The 20764-nt window shown below is 38.7% G+C and overlaps 1 protein-coding gene across 4 annotated transcripts; it reads right to left on the bottom strand.

Moving 5' to 3' along the window:
• Positions 1–18: 18 nt before the first annotated feature.
• sepsecs (Sep (O-phosphoserine) tRNA:Sec (selenocysteine) tRNA synthase) lies at positions 19–12357 on the bottom strand. 4 transcript variants are annotated; one of them, XM_039821799.1, is made up of 13 exons: positions 12209–12348; positions 11308–11334; positions 10651–10766; positions 9861–10015; positions 8924–9042; positions 8102–8260; positions 6850–7003; positions 6621–6723; positions 6331–6460; positions 5056–5147; positions 3061–3154; positions 2785–2875; positions 176–845 (listed from the first exon to the last, which is right to left on the bottom strand). In XM_039821799.1, the coding sequence occupies exons 3-13, from the start codon at positions 10762–10764 to the stop codon at positions 599–601; spliced, it is 1458 nt and encodes a 485-aa protein (XP_039677733.1). In that variant the 5' UTR covers positions 10765–10766; positions 11308–11334; positions 12209–12348; the 3' UTR covers positions 176–598. The 4 variants fall into 4 exon arrangements, with proteins under 4 accessions (XP_039677734.1, XP_039677733.1, XP_039677731.1 ...); XM_039821797.1 differs by lacking the exon at positions 11308–11334 and having other exon boundaries at positions 12209–12357; XM_039821798.1 differs by lacking the exons at positions 11308–11334; positions 12209–12348 and adding an exon at positions 12097–12202.
• Between the last annotated feature and the right edge of the window lie 8407 nt (positions 12358–20764).

The raw sequence follows: 20764 nt of genomic DNA, 5'->3' as shown, positions 1-20764 counted from the left end.
GCTGAAGATGGCACATACTACATTATAAAGCTATATTGTTTATCCATTAGTTGAAATGCATTCCCAAAACAGAAGTATGCACAACCATGGGCATGTCTAACATTAGCATAGAAACGGAGCAATCACAGTTTACAGCATTGTTTTCAAACTGTAGGAATGGCTACTTTATAGAATATTTCGTCCCACAACTGCACTGTGGTGGCTTCAGATAGGTGTTTAATTAAGAGAAATGGCACACAGGAAGTACAGGCCATTGTAAATGGCTGATCCATAATCTATTTTGAATCCAAAATCTATAATAAAGTCAAGCATTTTCAACAATCAATGTACAGACAACAATGTAAATATTTGCAGAGGCTTTGGTCTAACTTCCGATCAGTGGTGAACAACCATATGCTCCCGAGAAGCATTTGTATGTACGGTAAGCATTTTTATTTAGCTTGTGTCCTTACGATATCTACTAATTAGCACACATTCACAGAAATTAAATCACTTCTAATCAGGAAGTGCAGGCAGCAGCAGAGCCTAGAGCTCAAACTAAGTAGAGATCTCTTTGTCTCCTTTGCTTGTCAAAGTTTTCTTATTTCAGCTCAGGCAGTCATTCTTCAGTAGTTTCCTCCTGGCACAATGGAAGTACTGCGGAAATATTTTTCGCTGCATTTCCCTCCTTCTTAAGGGTCTTCAGGCACTTGTCAAGCCTTTTGATGCACAGTGTCACATCTTCCCTTGTGATACCCACAGCTGAGGCGGCATTAAGGTAAGGACAGGGGTATGCCTCAGAGTGCGACATAAAGCCACGGAACGTGTGTCCGCTTATGGTCTGCTCCTTACCCAGCGGTATTACCCTAGAAACACGGGTAAAAAAACAAGGATGATGTGGTACAATAACGATTATTTAGCATGCCGGGAAACAACAAGAATTTCTTATTTCTTTACAACTATGACCTGGCTAAAGCTTAAGCTATATACTTGACCGACAACTATTATTATTTAAACAAACAATTTTTTACACATCAAGCAGACAGGGAGCTACATTAGCCTTCATTTGGAGTTGTGTTTCTGGGCACATGACAAATGTTAAGTCCAATAGTCACTGTCCTTTTAGTCTATATCCTTAGCACCGCCCACGACGATTCTGATTGGTTTAAAGAAATGCCATAAAACCCGAGCACGTTTTCCTCCCATCCCCGAATGCTATGTGGAGTAGCCAGACCCTCCTTCAGCGCTTTGGAGGAGGGTCTGGCAAAGCGAGACTACTGTTTTTGTCTCCACCAACTCCTTAGGAAAATATCTGGCTCTTTAGCTGATAAATGCTCCACTATGTTCATTAGCTAGTTGCTAACTTTGTCTGCTATTTTGTGCTGGTTAGGTAGTGTACAGTGGATTTTTAGAGTTGTTTTGCTAAAACCAGCTGCCTGATGCAGTTGCTGGGACACTATGAGAACACACAGAGAGAGAGAGAGAGAGAGAGAGAGAGAGAGAGAGAGAGAGAGAGAGAGAGAAAGAGAGAGAGAAAAAAAAAAAAAGAGAAAAAAGAGAGAAAGAAAAAAAAAAAAAAAAAAAAAAAAAAAAAAAAAAAAAAAAAAAAAAAAAAAAAAAAAAAAAAAAAAAAAAACCCACCAAAACAATGAGCTATATTTTCAACGTACCACAACTTTAAAGTGTTTCCAAGGTGGCTATTCAAAGTAAGAAACTGTTAAACTGTTGAGCTGTATTTTTTTTTCTAAATGGTCAAAATATGCAATACTGTTAACCGGTGATTCTCAAAGTGGGGTCCAGGGACCATAAGAGGTCCATGGGGTCCAGTTGGTCTGTGAAAAGTTTGTCAGATGTATTCATTTAAATTATCAGGATATAAAAATGTGTTTAAAGCTTCATAGTTCAGGACTCACTTTATTATGAAATGAATAACTAGCTATCTATTAGGAATACGGCTATGAGAGAGACCATTATGGCAGAGAAATGCATTGTAATAAGATGAAGATCTCTGTTTATATGTTGAATAGCTCATTGTTGATGTAAAAAAAAAGCCAACTCCCACAAACTGTAATCATGCTTAGCCTGGAAATACTTCATTTTATGAATAAGGACAAAAGATTTGAAAAAACTCTGCATTCTTGACTATGGAAAAAAATGCTCACTTGAAAGAAATGAAAAGAGGAAGGAAAGAAGTGTGGAGGCTCTTTCTTTGAGGCTTTTCTAACGCAACTGAATCATAAGTGCATTAAAATCTGAACAACACAAAACAAGTATGACATAATGACCCAAATAAATCATTCATTCGGGATATTTAAAATATTTAGATAGGCTGCCATGCTTGGTCAAAATCCATTGAAGGCAAAAAAGGAAAAACAAATAACAAAAAGCATTTTGGTATTTTTGCAGCCATGAGGCAGAAGGCAACAATGAAGGATTGACAAATCCTCCTCCCTCCTGCTAAGAAAAAAAGTGTGGGAGCGAGAACATGGGACTGTTTGTGCCTGCTGTCCCATTGGAGACAACAGGGCTCTGTGAGTCGTAATCGAAACATCCCGTTAAATTAGGAGGCGGCTGATGGGATGGGCAGTCTAATCATCTTAAGTAGTTTCTGCTACACTAGATTCAGCAGATCCATCTGGCTGATTGCTGACTTCCACTGGCCATTTCGTTTAACAACGCACAGCTCATCCCATTTTTGACAACACAGACAGGCCTTTTTTGAACACATACACACTTTTTCTGTCCCTCCCAATGTTTCCATTTCCAGGGCCAGATTGTGGCCAAGCCCTTGTAAAGTTTTCATACCTGGCTCCTGACACTTGCCGGGTGAACAACATGGAGCCCAGCTGAGTCACCGCCTTGTCGCTGTCGGCCTGGAGACCATCCAGAGACATGGCTGGAAGAGAGAGGTGCCACACCCAAAACACATACACACAATTATTACATGAAATATCCAGGATTAAAGAAATATACCAGTATAGGGTCAGAAATGTAGCTTTTAAACTCCCAAAAAAGCAAAATACATGCACAAAATATGCAGTCTGTAGAGCTGCTGGTCTGTCGCCGGTACATTGCGCTTACCCAGTGAAATGGGGTTATGTGGGGTGTGAAGCAATCTCTCCCTGTGTGCAGAGGCTAGACTCTTCAGCTCCTGAGCCAGGAACAAATACATTTCCTGCAGGACATGCAGACACAGAGAAGAGACATGGAGAGACAGAACTAGAGAGGGAGCAGAGGCCATACAAAATAACTATAAATAGCAGCACAACACTCTTTTCAAACTCTGCCACAGTCTTATTTTAGCAGCAGCAGCCTTGGTTTTATTGCTAATCAAGCAAATCTACCCGCAAGCAGGCAAGTCCAAACCCTTCCCCTCCCCCTTTACTCATCCCCCTGACTGCCTGCCTGCGTGTGTTTCCTTCCAGGCTTCAGCACAAGCAACGTGTCCACTTCCTCTCCGGCCCTGATCTTCACTCACATCACACATCCAACTCTGGGATCAATTAGAGAGGCAGGAGAAGAGGAACACATGCTTTTATCCTGAGATGTTACCGTCAACATGTTTAAAATATCCTGACAAAGTGTGTGCGGTTCAGAGTCAGCGTGTGAAACACTGAATAAGGGAAATGTACACAGATGTTATGAGCCCAGACCAGGTGGGGAAGCTGCACAACAACAAATCACAGTGTTTTAGTTGCTGGCTACCAGTGTCAGATTCCCCACTAAAGCGGTCACACATTAAAGGATCTGCTCTCTGCAACAGTGTGTGTGTGTGTGTGTGTGTGTGTGTGTGTCTGTCTACTGCGTACTCTGCTGACTCATACTTTCCTGATTTGAAAGCATCAAGAAGGAAAACATTTTCTCTGTCATGAGTCAAACACAAACAGCCTTGCAATGATGTCAAGTGTCTCCAAGTGTTCCTTGTTCTCCAAAGACAATGGATGACTTTATTATCGCAGGAGAGGAGGGGTGCAAGTGGTGGAGAGAGTGCACGGCTACGTCTCTGCAGACAATAAGTGGGTGTGTGTAATGACTAAACCCCATCCTAACCTAAAAAACACATAATCTGCTGATTCTTTGCAATATCTAGACATTTTTGGAGGCTGTAAATGAATCTCAACAGATGAAATGTCTGAATTATTTAAAGCTTTTGACCCTGTGGGGATTGGGGGGGGGGTCAGGAAATCACTTAGTTCTGCAGACTCTATGGAAAACTGGCCCTGTACATTAATTATGCACAACGTGGACTAAGAGAAATCAATAAGCCTTGATGGCGTCGGGTGATGGCGTCGGGTCATGCGAGAGGCCAGAGGCATTTCCTAGATGTATATTTCTCCTACGGTGTCAATTTTACTCATATTTGGGTATTGTATGCCATCCAATAAGAGTGTCATTTTTAGGTTTAAGTCCAGTGTGTTATCATGCAATATATTCTTTAAGGATTTTAGATCAAGAGCATGTCAGAAAACTAGATCCATCAAAGATTCTTCCAGACAAATGTCCTGCTCCTGCTTTTAAAGATTAAAGAAGTTGTTTATTTCTATATCTTCCCGAGGTCTGAGCATCAACAGAAACAGATATGGTTGGGTACATTTACAGTACATTTATGGTAGAGCAGTTCAGAGTTGCGAGAATGCTGCAGTGCCTACCATTTGAAGAGGGATATGCTGCATTGTGAGCAAGTCTGCTTTAAACCAGGGAACCACCAGGGGATGTTTTCTGAAACTTGGATCTTCCTATAGCATACTCATCCCTCTACAAGTCTCATTTCTCACTCAGAATTCAGGTAAAGAGCTATACACACACCCACCCACCCACCCACCCACAGTCATAGCATGTGATCCACTGCAATTCAATACAACTTATATAAGTTTTTTTTTCTTTTAGTCTTCAGGGGAAAGATGTTGACACAGCACACATAGAAACATATTCAGACTGACATTGCCGCAGTGTTTCTATACCAGTCCTCATTGTTCTTTTCATACCTTCTGGAAGCATCCTGCAGATATCACACCCAACCTGAAGAACGTGACCAACTATTTCTAGCATTATCAGGTGATGTGTACATGCTCTCACCTTCCTGTCTGACAGGAGCTTCTTGTAGCCGCTGGCTCCCAGAGTGAGAAGGGTAATGAGGACGTCAAGGGAAGGTGAGGCCGACGCTCGACCTGGACAAAGAAGGCCAACAAGTGACTTTGTTAAGCAGCAATAGAAACTAGACAGTCAGCTGTGGACAAACCTAATTATAGGTAGAAATATCCACTCCTCACATTAACCTTTTAACAACAATAACAGAACCATCGGTGTCTGTAAAAGGTGAAGCATCACATGTATGCCAAAAAGCTGGCACGGAATAACAGGTCTGATTCTTTGTTTAGTTTACTTGTTCTTTGATCCAATAGTTCTTGTTTCAAAAGGGAAAGACTGGCAATATTCTGTACTTTTCTTATCGTCAGATTAGCTAGAGCCGAATATAGCTTATTCCTTTGTGCCACTGAGCTCCATTGTTGTTCAGAAACATTTAAAATCACATTATCAAGTCACACTGTTGCACTGTGCGACATTTTCTAGGGGACGAACACTATTTTGAGTCAATCCCACGCACACCGTCCTAATACTCACAAGCGCACCAAATCGGCTACATAAAAAAGGTCCCAACGAAATACACTCTTTGCACCTGTGTGATAAGTACCTCTTTTGGAAATCATTGAGCCTTTTTTTATTTATTTTTATTGAGAGATGGACTAACACGTTGGTTTTGGTCTTTCCATTGAATTTGTTGACTGATTTAAAAAAAATTACGGCCTCAGCTGCTTTGTGCTAAGACAACATAAAACACTAATTAAGTTGGTTGAGTTTTTTAAAACAAAAAATAAAGTAATATTCCTCAAAGTAAAGTAAAATCGATTCGGGAACTCATGTATCATATTGGTGCTGGTAAATTCCAAGCAATAATCATGGCCTACTCACACTCAATATTGTCGGAAAAAAGTTTTTGTACTAAGAGGCACTAAAAACAAATCAGCTGTGTTTTATCAAAAATACATAAGCAATGAACATATAATTCAAAAAGAAAAACAAGATCAAATAATAGAAAAGACTATGGCAGTTTCATTAATACTTTGTCATGAATTTACTTAATTATTATTTCATTACTGGGTTCATATGCCTAAATTCATCATGATTTAACAGTTGTCATGTAGAGAAAATAAATCCAATAAAATCAAAACAAGGAAAGGTTAAAAAAATAAATAAAACTAAACTAAATAAACATCCACTTATCCACTATTTTATCAATTACCTCCATAATGTCACTTTATGTAGCTCAGCCATAGTATTATTAATACTCACCTGGGTACATCTTGCTTATCTCCTGTATGAAGGACTCATCAAAACCTGCGATAATGGCGCCACCTACTGGAACCATAAAGTTCTTGTCCAAGCTCTGCACAAAGGCATCAATTCTTCCAATACGAGCTCCCTGATGAAAGAAAGCGAAGAAAAAAAATCAAGCAACCATCATATCGGTCACTAATGAGTAAAGTTCATATGGTGAGAGGTGAGCTCGAGTTCAATTACAAGTGAAGACACGTATTCTACTTGTCCAGATGAGAGATGGATTAGGGATGAGTGGTACCAACCTGTTGTATAAGGTGCATGCATTTGGACGACTGTACTCCGTATGCATTGTTCACTATGTGAGGAATGTTATGTTTGGCACACAAAGCAGCCAGCTCCTCAAGCCTACAAGACAAGATAGTGAATAAAAATTAATCATTAAATTCATGTAATCTTTACAGGTATTTTCAGTCAACTACAGTGACATCTAGAAAAGCATAACGGGATAAACAAAAAAAAACTAAATTTTACCGGTCTGGGACCCGCGGGGCAAAGCAGGACGTTGTTGAATGAACACACAGAATGTTCTCAGCTCCAAGCTCCTTGATCTTGCACTCAACTGCTTCCAAGTCTGTCCGCAACTCATCGCCCTCCAGAACATTCTCCACCACCACTGGCTCAAAGCCTGATAAAAGTCAGATATGAGCAAGAGACAGCAGAAGCCCTCAGGTGTGATTGTTTGTTTTTCTATGAGGATGACGCCCCCATCTAACTAGCATAGGGGTGAAAACGCCAACAGAAAGTGCACACATTTTTCTCTGTCATCGCATCTATCTATAAATTGCAGGAACGTCTGTCTGTCTGTGTGTATATTACGCACATCTCTCGAACCATTAGTCCGATGGATTTCAAACTTGACAGGTGTCTTGCTACGGGCACGAATAAGTGCAGTGCCAAGTTTGATGTTGTCGTTGCAAAAGATATCGTCGGTAAAAGAAGCACACATTGGCTTTTGCCGCTCTAGCCGCCGGCCACTCGCCCTCTCACACTGCTCACTGACTAAGCTCAGTGCAGGACCAGAGACAGAAGGTCGAAGAAAGCAGTGGAGCATTTGGCAGCTAAAATGTGAAATACACCTCAGACCCACAAAAATGTGCAAAGTAGCACTACTTTGGACTGTCTTTGACTTTGAATAAACAAACAATAATTCCCGAATTTAAGGACGTTTCAGAATCTCACACATGCAAAGCACAACCACAGACAACAAGTGGCAACCTGCACATCACATGCAGACGCCACATGCAGAACGCTTTACAACAGCGGGGGGTGGGGGGTGTTACAGCCTTTGACTCTTTTCCTGCATTTATTATGCATTTATATCTATTAAATTGCTGTGAGCTGGCAGAACATAACGTAATCTCGGAGATTATTCCTTCACAGCGCTGTGCAATGTGACAACATCTCAGAGTTGAACCGGCACTACTGACCTACACTGTAAGTCAGTAGTAGGCTATAGGCTACAGTGGAGTAAGTGGTTTGGGGTCCTTCTGTAAGTAATGTTGGGGTACAATTTGGTTTTGAAGAATTCTACAAGCAGCAATACCACAGGCCACGCAATCGTCCATTCCAAACAGGCCCATTTTCAACGGGCTCTGTACTAGTAATTAGTAATTCAACAGAGACACTTTACATGGAACTAGTTTAGAAATATTTCCCCCCCAAAAAATTGCTATTTGCTGCCACCAATGTAGTCTTTTAGCAGAATGTTAGGGTGAGAGGGCACCTGCTGTGATCATGGCTTTAAAACAGGACTTCTGGTCGATGCGAGGCCAAATGATGTAGCGAGCCTTGGGTCTTCGATGACGAAGGGTCAGGAAGCACAGTGTCAAGCTCATTCCTGTGGCCATGGGAACTACAAAGCAGCTCGCCACACTCCGGACACCTGTTATCCAGAAGTAACAATGCATGTTTATATATATATATATATATATATATATAAAAAAAAAACTTCAAGTAAAAACCTGAATTAAAAAGGCACTCCACTGATTTTACACATAAAAGTTTGAATAAATAACCCTGATGAGTTACAACAGCTGGATTTAAGACTTCAACCTTAACCTAAATTACAAACCGGAGGTGTGAGGTTTGAAAGTGGGCTTTTAGAAGGGTGTAATTAAATATGCTGTTGAGTTGCATTGTGGGAACTGAGGATCCTGCATTTTTTGGAGCCTCCCCCTTACCAGCAACTAAAAGTCAGGATATCTCTGCTGCATCAATTTTGACAATTCCTTTTTTCCCCATCTCTTGTGAATCCCCCAACTTTATGGAAGTCCAATACTTAATTGCTGAACAATCGCTTAAGATTTTAGTCAACAAAGCACGTCATTTTACCAACTTCAAGCAAAATATTGAATGATCTGGCAAAATATATAATGCCCCTGAGTTTTTTTTGATTGATTTATTAGACAGTAACAGAAATAAATGCATAACAAAATGCCAACACAGTGACACTGTACATTTATCAGAACTGTCGAGGATAACACAAGAAAGTTACAAACTTATTTCCATTGTGGTCCTCTAGTTTGAATGATTATTATATACACACCTGATAGTTTTAGGATGTCCAACACAACTGAATTGGTCAGCTTGTTAAGCAGACTGGATCCTGCAGCTTTGGGCTGAATAGCAGCGATGTCACCTGAGCGACCTATGCCATGGATCAACCTACATAAAACAGCTGAATGTCACCACAGGAACGGTTAAACAACTTCCCAAACATGGAAGCATCCAAATCAAGTATTTCACTAGTCACTAGTGAAGATTTGTATGACTCCAACTTCTGAATATACTCCAGTAATATGTTGAGTGGAGCCCATTGGTATTGGCAATTTTTACTTTTGCTTGTTTATTTAGGATCCTCATTAGCTGCTGCATTGCAGGAGCTATTCTTTCTGAGGTCCTTACAACTCTCTTTATAATGGGGCAACGCAATAATTAATGAGTACATTACAATACACTGTAAACTATACTGAATAGTAAATTATAATAAAGAAACTAAAAACTAGGGCTGTGCTCGATTGAAGAAATTCTTAGTCGACTAACACTCCTTCAATTGTAACGACTAATCGATTAGTTGATTTAATCGACGGATCTGTAAATCTGAGTTTCTCTGCAAAGAGTCATGCAAAAGCACCACTTTAATTCTTGTGTTTACCAGAGATGTGCTTGTATGTTTCTTGGAAATAAGTCATTCAGCATGAAAAAAAGCATAAAACATGACTAATCGACTAAAGAAATCTAAGTTGACTATGACCAAAACGACCGATTAGTCGACTAATCGACTAAGAGGGAGAAGTCCTACTAAAAACATACACAATATCATTTCATATCACAACTCTTATGATAATGACAAAATACAAAGATAAGACAAAGAGATACATAGACAGGACAGCTTCACCAGTGCAGTCATAGGGCCCTCCATACATTCATGTTTTTAAGACTGTTACACCAACATGCTATCATCACACATGTCAAACTTGAACCTGTAATGTCGTCTTGCCACAAGGCTGGATGCCACCCGGCCTTCTCTCTCTCCTACACCACAGTTGCCGAGGAAGTTATTGCTGTCCATCACAGCCAGCTCATTCAGGAAGAGCTCTATGGTGCTCTCACTCCATCCTTCCTCTGGACACTTACCCTGCAGCATACACAACAAAAGGTGGATGAACATGCAGTAGAGCCCGACCGATATCGGCAGGCCGATATATTATCGGTCGATATTAGTTATTTTCCAAACTATCGGTATCGTTATTTATAATGGCAGATAAATGAATATTTAAAAAATTTAATAAGAACGGACGAAACACCCTTCAACCATGTTCTGAGTGTTGGCGTTGCATAGTTTGTCCACCAGAGGGCGCTCTACAACATCCCTGTTGGCAACACTGGTGTTTAACCCTAAGTTTTATAGCTTAAGTTTGTATTTTTATACATGTTATTTATCAGAACTTTAATATCTTTCTGATGTTCCTCTGTTCTGTTGTGACAAGAAAACAAACTGCAATTTTTTTAAACTGCATTATCATATTATTTTAGTGAGGACTCATAAATAACTACAAATAACTAATGTTAGGGAAATCTGTTTGTTTTTTTACGCGTTTCTGGATTTATTTATTTTTATATGTATCGGCCGATATATGGAATATCGGATTTTTAAATCACCAAATATTTGTATCGATATCAGCCTTAAAAATCCTTTATCTTCGTGCTCTAATCTGCAGTGACCTTAGGTAAACAGCTGCTGCTGTACAACAGCTGTACACTGCTGCTTACCTGCTCCAGTAAGTGTCTGATGAGCTGCTCATGGCTACGACGTGCCTCCCTCCCCTGTCGAATGTAAGAGGTTGACACTATCTTCTCACTCAGGCTGAAGTTTTCACTGTTCATCTCTGTGAAACAAACAGCTTCATGTTAACAACATTAGCTGACAAATCTCAGGCAACTATGGGAATATTTCAAACAAAAATAATTAAGTGTACTTCATTTTGCAGTAACTGAATAAAGTAAGGCTAAAATAAAACAATTACGACAAATCATATTCAATATCTGTGTCTCTTCAGTATAGCAAGAGTTTAGATATATCATATTGGCCAAAAGGTAAGGTGTTTTAAGAAAGAATTTATATGAGCCAATATATTATCAGATTTTTTTTTTTCAAACTCCTAAATATCAGTTTTGATATTGGTGTAATCCAGCTAAATGATCCAGTATCCATCAGGCTTTACTTCTTTTGTGTCAGAATGTGCACATTGTGATTTTAAAAGTCACAGAAAGACCAAACTGAAAAATTCATTAGATATTTCATAAAGGGGAACTAGATTTTTGAATATACATTTCAGTCCATTTCATTTACTGGTCATGAGGAGTTCTACTTTGCCGATAAACAGTTGTCTCTGTGGTTCTAGAGGAATCTTTGTCATCAAAGGTTACCTTGGTTTGGGCTTGTAGACTGCAAATCTGTAACAAGTTAATTAACAAGTCTGTGTTAACAAGCTTTGGATAATAAGTGATAATAGAAAGCTGCTTTTGTTTGCATTATGGGAAATGTAGGAACTAGGAGCTTGACACATAGTAGAGGGGATAACTTGGTCTTTTCAGCTTGGATTTAGACACAAAACAATTTCTCATATTTATTCTTCTATTTGGTTTCTTCTGGGTCCTCCAACTTTATTAAAAGGCCAATAATAACATGCTGTTATTTCTTCAATGCCTATTATTGAACAGACATGTCTTCATTTCCCATATCTTGGGGAAATAATTACGTGTTAGTGAAACAGAGCTGCGGTGGTGTGGGAAAATGTTATGCACAACTAACGTTAGGCTACATACTTTATTTATGTCCTATGTGGTGCTGCTATCTTGGCCAGGATACGCATATAAAATAGATTTTCAATTTCAGCGAGGCCTGGATACATATAACTTCTTAATATTATAGCTATAAAGTTAACACTGTTTCTCTCTCACCTACCAAGATAGGGCTCTGTCTGCTAACGTTACCCCCATATATCCTTAGGTTGCTAATGTTTAACAGTACAACAGAGAGAAAACAACAGGAAACTTAGCTAGCTAGTGATGTCAGTGTTGCTGTTAAACAACTCCTTCAGAACCACAGTCGTACACAAGTTAAAAAGTGCTAAGTTACCGTTAGCTGTAAGGTTAACATGGTTATAATTTGACAACCTGTTAACGTTAGCTACCTCTCGAATTATTTAACGTTACCTCTTAGCAAAGGTGCTAGCAGAACATGCTATGTTTTCACAAGAGGAACAAGACCGTCACGTTACAGCTTCAACAGGGCTGCTTTGTTAAATGACAGTTATTACATTCTTACCTCACAGCTTTTCTGTGAGACTCCCCGTGTTTAACCCGTCAACCCGCCTCCAACAGGCATGAGAAGGAACCGAAGGAGGAAGAAGCATGGAGGGATCGATCAGCGACTTCTTCCTCTTCTTTGGGGTTTAACGGCAGCTTGCATCCTTAGTGTTGCATTACTGCCATCTTATGGAGTTATTTAAATCCTACAGTGTACAGGTTTATTACATGGTTCCCATCAGTCCTGTTCTCTTGAGAAAACTGACCAAACATATTTTCATTATTGCTCCTCTTTTCTATTTTTAAACACCTAGGGGGAGAGCCGATCCGATTGAAACGCGGGACGAATGTGCAATGATGACAGACAGACTTTCTTACTAGGTCAAAACATAGAGCATGTTAACCCAATGTGTTAACCTCCTCCCATCAGCCACATATCTTCCTGTTATTTCCTTTTATCACGGAGTTACAGGCGATACACGAATTTTGATGGTCGAAAGTAACTAGCTTAAATTTTTTCGATTATTAGTGTTTTTCATTTAAAGGTTTGACAACTTGCTTATTCAGTAGACCATTTAGTGTTCTCCACAATCCCAGACTTTCATATTACATGCTTGTTTACATGGAAAGCAAAACAGGCTATAATTATATGTCTATCTCCAGGCTGTAACTCCATGTATTTTAAGTAAATGCACAAATATCTGTGTTAAATACAATAATGTATGGAGGTGAGACATGGAAAAGCAGTTTTAGAAGATGAAAATATATTTGGGCCCACCGGGGTTCGAGGTTTCCCATGTTATCCTATGACGGGCTGTGGGTCGTTAAGGGCACTTATTTGGATGTGCCACTGCACGAAAAAACCTAGTGAAACGACATTTTCCACAGTAGAAACATGATATAAATGGGAAAACTTACTGTTCTAGCTATACAAATGTCAGAATCATCCACAGTGCATGATATTTCAATTACCACTTCATACACGCTTCACGATGACGGCAAGAGTTGTTAACAGGCATTAACGAAGACGTAGGCCTATAGCCCAGCAACAATCTATCTAAAATAACACCTTTTGGGAGTACCATTCATGACATGTAGTAAAATATTGAAGTTGTTGGAAGTTTATATGGCTTAAACTGTATGTTTCAGTCGTCCCGACTATAAGAGCGACGAATACGCACGCCCCACTTTTGCTGTAATAACTTCTGAACGGGTTTGTTCAAAGCTGAAAATGCAACTGTATTTGACAGATGACAGGTGTAGGTTGCGAGTGACAAAATAATTAGCTTTCAGTGCGATACGATCGCTTTGTAAATTACATTTAATTAAAAAGTGTTTCAACTGGCCGGCTCTCCCTGATTTGGAATTCCTACAATGATCTCCCTAGTGATGCTGCCACTCTTTAAAGATGTTCTTCCATTTCCAGTTTGCAGTAACCACACAGGGATTATAGGCCATATCACAGTTGGACAAAACCTCATTTTCATTTACCCCCAATTAAGTCTCTTGCTGCTGCATCTTCTGTCCAGCCCAAACTGTTCTCGCCCTTTCTGCCTGTAGAAACCTTTTTGGTTGGGTGACTATCTTCATCATTTCAGATTCATCCGATACTTGACTAGGTGTTTTCTGTGTATACATAAGCACATTTCTCCTGTCTCAACTTGTAGGGCACACACAGTGTCATGCTGAAAATTATAATTTCTTCATAGCTAGTCTAAATGCCGTATTCACAGCTTCTTAAACGTTATGGGTGGTCCTGCCTTCTTCTTTATTTTGCCTTACTCGTGAGGGATGATCTCAGTGCAGATGTTCAGATTCTTATCGTATTATCAAAAGTTTCTATGGTCATATTACCATTAACCTGATTCAGATATTCACTCCATTCTTAACCTTCTACCAGTCTCCACTCCTGGCCTTTAGTCACTGACCATGAATGTTTATTTTAAATAAGACTAGATAATGATTACTACAAGAGTTATAATAGTCCCTTCCCTTCCATTAATCCATGATTCAGCATGATTCCTGAAAAATTGTCACAAAGTCAGGTTATAATTCATCATTCACTTTACAGTTTTATGAAAAATGTTATATTTTTCGCTATACAAAATTTTCATTTTAATTACATTTTTTAAAGTAAATTATTATCATATTGCTGCAACAAATAAATAGACCCTCAATTTAAGTTTTTAATGTATAAATGAATAATTTGAAAAAAAGTCAGACATCAGAAATATTTAAATATGGTTTAAAGTGGCTAGTGTGATTTTGGAGGGGTACTGAAAGAAAAAACAACTGTACACACATTAATTAGCTTTTTTTAAACAGTTATGTTTTATTACTGTAATGAGTTACTGTTAGAATTAATAAAAACAGCATTTAATTGCACTACCACATGGCTACTTATATTGCCAAGCCTACAGAAACACTTAAAACATAACCTCCATTTCAGTGCTTTAATAATATTAGAATAATTTGCAACATTAATAGTTGCAAGGGTACATTACATTCAGGCTTGATAGTATGGGGACCAACAGTAATGCACTTCCATAGTGTGGCTTTACAGGGCAAAGGTGCAGGGTATTGGTGGAAGTATATCATTTTTAACCTAAGTAAAAGTAGCAACAAAAGTACTGTTACAATAAAAGTCCTGCATTCAAAATGTAACTTACGTAAAAGTACATCACCGAAATGTACTTAGAAGTATTGAAAGTAAAAGTGAACATTATGCAGAGAGACCCCTTCCAGAGTGTTACAACTATTTTATTCATAAAAGTGGATTTATATAAGTCGTAACAATGCATCATATTTTCCTCAATGTACCATACATCTCAAAATATATTTTACGAAAGAAAAATAGTGAAATAAATAAATATATATTAAGTAAAAAGTACATTCTGGCATGTAGTGGAGAGTAAAGTTGCATCAAATAGAAATACTAAAGTAAAGTAACAGTATCCTATCTCAAAGTTGCCCTTAAATATTAATCCACTTTTATGAATAAAATAGTTGTAACACTCTGAAAGGGGTCTCTCTGCATAATGTTCACTTTTACTTTCAATACTTCTAAGTACATTTTGTGATGTACTTTTACGTAAGTTACATTTTGAATGCAGGACTTTTATTGTAACAGTACTTGCGTAAATGCATTTTTCCCTTTCACCACTGGATAAGGTTGACTACTGGAGTATTTTTAGTTGAGTTGTGTATTATGTTCTTATTCTTCAGGAAAACATTTCCTTTAGCCTTCTTAAATTGTCATGTTGCCTTATTTTCTTATCATCATACTGATAACAACATATGCGAGAAAATATAGCTGAAATTAATACGAACTTTATTAATGACAATTGTATATCACGACATGTCATATGCAAAAAATAAAAATATGAAATTAACGTTACATTTACTGTTCTGCATTGCATCAGGAAAAAAATATGTAGGTAAATATAATTTTGGTAGTGATTGCCTAACTGTATTGTAGGTTGTAGCCCCAGTGACCAAAAAACAGATTACTTTAAAGTTATACAATTGTTTATAACTATACACAACATTGCTAATCTCTACTATAGCCACTTTCACTTTCATCATAAATGCACAGGATTCCAAATGGCCACAATTTAGGCAAAAAATGAAACCAAGACCACAAGACAATACACTTTCTGTAGGATTTCTCAGTGTAAACAGGTACAGTGATATCCACGGAGAACTTGAAAACAATCCTGAAGGGTTTTTTGCTGCAAAGGGGAGAGAAAGATGGCAAAGTGATGGCATAGCAGGGCTTTCAACTCAGCAGCTATGCCAACATCTTGCCTTCCTTCCTGGACCCATGTTTAGTTAGAGGTTGGATGGAACAGTCCATTCAGGAGAGCTAGGATGACAAATCATTATATTGTTGATTATACTGAAGACATGTTGGACTTGTAAAACGTGGAGTGGCTGAAACGACCAAGCAAACACGTCGATCCAACAGGTTTGTGCGCAATTTAATATTCCGTCTTAGAATGACTTCAAAACACACTGTGATATTTCAATATATGATATTGGGTTTGGTCCCACAATCACCATATTAGGAAAACGATACAATAACGAGCAAAAAACACGTCACCAAAACCTCAATTAGGCAGAAAAGGGACTGAGAAACGCAGGAATGGTCCCCACTTTACAGGACGGACATGTGTAATAGTTACAAAAATTACCTAGAGAAAACAAACACATTTAGTGGATGTTAATAAACTAATTGTAGGCCTGTTCTCTCCCGCATGCCTTAAGCTCTATAGATTACGTTCATCCTTGCACCTAGGCCCTACCTGTTGAGGTGTGTTAAACAGGAATTCCCATATCCAGCTCTCTCTCGGTCGTTGTCCCAGATCAATGTGTCTCGGTATCCGGCAGCAGCAGAGTGAAAGTATAGGCTGAGGGAGGAAGAGATAAATCTGCCGTCCGCCGCCCACTTTTGCGACAGGCAGTGTTCAGTGGATGACTATCGCAGAGGAGGGTGTGTTTGGGGTTGGCGGGGCAGCTCTCTGCCGTGGCTTCCTGCACCTTTGGGCGCTGACGAGGAATCCAATTGGCCTAATTTGGAGGGGGGATATTATGCCTAGTAGTCCATTTAAATGAAGGAACTATTGTTTGATTCTCAAGTATGAAAAGTAATGTCAGACTCTAAAATAAAATAAATAAAAGTGACTATATTCATGTTTTTTTGTTTTTTTCCCCCCATAAATACTGAAACACTGCCTGTGACTATTAATTCCATTAAGCCAGAATGGTACCATACCCATTCCCATTCCCAATTTACCAGAAACCTGACTTGCTGACCCCCACACAAAATAAACCATGACTGCAGAATCTGGTTCATTAATGAATCACACAGAATGATTCAAAAGCTGTCTAGACCAGAATGTGGTGGCTATCCAGGACAGGAAACATCATTTTGTGTGAGACCTCTTTACGGCCCTTAATCATTAGCTCTTCAATGCAAACAGACAGCGTGTAGATGTTGCTGCTGTGAGTGCCACTTATTGCTTATAGCTCACTGTATGTGTCATTTACACACTTGAATCTCTCACAGAAGATTAACACGGAATTAGAAATGTTATACATCATCACCAGGCAGAAGAAAGAGCACATGTGACCCTGTACTTGTATGAGTATGTCATGTTACTTTATGTCTCTACTTCACTACATTTCAGAAAAAGATATTTTTACTCCATTTCTGGTTCTCAACCTTTTTGGCTTGTGAACCCTTACAAAACAGCAGCGTCTAGTTGTGACCCATTGTCTTAGATGTCTATGAGTCATTAGATGTTCCACCAAAGAGACATTTCCCCTATACACTTCTCACATGGTGTAATTCAAATTTGAGGTTCAAATGGTTACAATTATCCAATACAAAATTCCATTCACAAAAGAAACAAAGATTGAAGAAATGTTCGAAAAATGAATACCAACTTGTGTATCAGAACGTAGTGTTTTCTCCTTTTCTACCTCTTTAATCATCCCACAATTTTGAGATGAGGTTGTGACCCTTGGGAAGGGCCTGACCCCTAGGTTGGGAACTACTGATTAAACTACACTAGTAGGCTATGTACTGTAAGGTAGCTAAAACTAACCATGATCAGTTAAATGCTACTTAGACATTAATGTATATATCATCAATCTAAAAAATATTATGTATAATATAACACTCATAGGAGCCATTGTTCTGCAGAATGTGTACATTTACTTATGATACCTTAAATACATTTTGCTGCTAATAATTCTGTACTGATTGAAGTAAGATTTTGAATGCATGCAGGAAGTAAAGGATCTAAATACTTCTTCCTCAAAAGATGCTCAAAATTGCACTATCCTTCTTTCTTCTAACTTAAAAATGTAATAGATATAAAGCTGTATGGTGACAATTGTCACGCAGTCTTATGTCCTTTTTAAGTCCGCATTTCAAATTGCCATGTGAGTAGATGCTAAGTGCACGAGTATAAGCTAATGAACAAGACATAATTCTTCCGTTTCAAACTATTTGACAGTCCTAAAGTTGACTTTAGTACATTTGGCATTGATGACTCACTTCCAAAAGGTGTAGACACCGGCCACACCTGTCAACTCCCACAGAGCAAATACGTTAAAGTAAAAAGACAATTACAGGACCTGACAGGGTTAACATTTCCATTACGTAGAGTAAGCATTTGTTTATCGTGGTTACCGCGTTGTAAATAGAAATTATAAGCAATGTGAAGAATTTTAATTTGGCAGTGAAACAGGTATAGGACCTTTAAGGTGAAGACTCTCTTTTCCACAAACTGTTACTGAAAAAGCAGTACATTACATGGAAACTGCAGTTAAATGACATATATATTAACACAGTTGTGTGCTACTTGCCACCTGAGCGTTCAGAAATCATCAACTTAACAATAAGTGCTAAATATAATGAGGTGCTGTTCCAGGACAGATGTTTTAATACATAGATACTATATTTAGGAATCAAGATAAAATAAATTGATAAGAAAACGCAGAAACAGCAAAGCACTAAAGTGATGGACTCAACAAAAGCAACACATAAAACACATAAAAACACATAACTGTATACTGCAGGGCCAATGTAAAGGTGTGCCTGCTTGTGCATGAATCAAAGGTGTCAGACTTGTTAACATGGGACCTGCTACTTTTACTCATTTGTTTGCTAATTTTAAATATTAAAAGAACGCCTTTTATTCCTATAAATATTATAATGTGTTAACTTTTTTATTTCTTATAGTTATTTAATGTTTATTTTAAGAGACAACTATATAACATGGACCAATGCCACATACATTTATAGAATAAACTGATTGGCTCTGCCCAGATGGGCCTTTACACAAAAACACATAACTCAACAAGAAAATACACTCAAAACGGAAACAAAGACACAATAAAATTACCATTAAATTCAATGACAAGCAGCAGATCATTTATGACAACATGACTGATCCATTTTTACAGTAAAATATGTTTCAACTTGAGTTTAAAGTCACCGAGCAGTTGACTTAAGGTGAGACTATGTAACACAAGTTGTTACATTTGAGTGGCTGCAACTTATGGAGTCCTGGAGGTGACATGGAAAAAATGTACTGGGGACAAACACTTTTGCGAGATCTTGAGTTTGTGACATGGAGGAAAAAAGAAAAACGAAGAAAAAAAATAATGTACTAGGACAATCACCAAACTCGAGATCTCGACTTTTGAACTCGAGAGCTCGACTTTCGAACTCGAGATCTCGACTTTCAAACTTGAGATCTCGAGTTTAAAAATCCAACAAACAATAAGGATAACCTAGCTAGCTACTAAGGTTAGCCTGCAGTAAATGACATCAACAGTCAACACAATGTTCATAATAACACTTCACGTTGGCATGTATTAATTAGTAATGCTTATCAAAATAAACAATGGATGTATTTAGACAACCAAGGAGATGTAATCATTATGTCGTGCTACTGGAGCCCCTGATGGATGTGCATGGAGTGACTAGCTACACTAGCTACATTAGGCTGCGGGTCCACTTACCTTGCAACCTTGCAACCTTGTGTGTGTGTGTGTGTGTGTGTGTGTGTGTGTGTGTGTGTGTGTGTGTGTGTGTGTGTAGCTTAGTAGCTAGCTAGTTACCTTAGTAACCTTAGTAGCTAGCATTGCTAGCTAGTAGCACAATTTGACCCCCTCTATGTCATCTCCGGGGCTCCGTAGTAACTGTTCATTAGAATTACTTGTTTATGGGTGCCTGGGTAGCTCACATGGTAGGGCAGGCACCCATATTTAGCTACGTCTTGACGCAGCGGCCACAGGTTTGCCACTGCGGCCCTTTGCTGCATGTCATTCCCCCTCTCGCTGCCCCTTTCATGTCTTCAGTTGTCCTATGTGAATAAAGGGCTAAAAAAAAAAGAAAGACAAATAATTAGTTGTTTATCTTGAACGATCAGGAAGGTTGGGACAGATTGCTTAACTTTCTCCTCATTTGGTGTTATTCCACTGTTTCTGACTCAGTTTAAAATAGTATAATGACATATCAATGCAAGTCAGCTTGTTTTTCTAAACATGTCCATCATTTCTTCTGTATTGCAAACCAAAACCCTCTCTTAGACAATTCTCAAGCTGATTCACAGAGCCACATGTTCAGCAGTTACAATTCAACTGCAGATCTTTGAGTCATTGTATTGCCTCAAGTCCACTGAGGCCCTCTTTTTTTTAAAGAGTCATGAAAATAACTTCCCACATGAATCCCCCCAAAACAGCCAAACAGGGCACTTTTGGTGATGACTCACCTGTCCCTGAGATATTTTGAAACTATTCTCTCAGTCTGCCTCAGACAAGCTTGTAACAGGATCCAGTGAGTGTGCAGGATTTGGCCTGGAGCCTCCTCTGAGACTTTTTTTTGCTGAGTCAAATGCAAGCACACCCTGTAACAGCGAGCAGATGAAGTCACTGAGCAAAGTCTGGCCGATAGTAAGCTGACTCGCTGAACAAGCCGCCCTCGGTGCTACTAATCTTGCCCTCAGAAACATGTGGAATTTATTTACTGCTGGCAAATGACTGAGAAAGTGAGTTGGTC

This window comes from Perca fluviatilis, chromosome 14 (assembly GCF_010015445.1).
Source record: "Perca fluviatilis chromosome 14, GENO_Pfluv_1.0, whole genome shotgun sequence".
Taxonomy (NCBI): domain Eukaryota; kingdom Metazoa; phylum Chordata; class Actinopteri; order Perciformes; family Percidae; genus Perca; species Perca fluviatilis.
The sequence above is the reverse complement of the archived record's forward strand: the minus strand, read 5'-3'. Positions and strand labels throughout refer to the sequence as shown.

Excerpts from the sequence above, each read along its gene's own strand:
- sepsecs (XM_039821797.1), bottom strand. The coding sequence starts at position 10,764 with ATGAACAGTGAAAACTTCAGCCTGAGTGAGAAGATAGTGTCAACCTCT. Across the intron at positions 6,461-6,620 it reads GCATGCACCTTATACAACAG|GGAGCTCGTATTGGAAGAAT; the intron begins GTTGGTACCACT and ends TTCTTTCATCAG. Across the intron at positions 3,155-5,055 it reads AGCTCCTGTCAGACAGGAAG|GAAATGTATTTGTTCCTGGC; the intron begins GTGAGAGCATGT and ends CATGTCCTGCAG.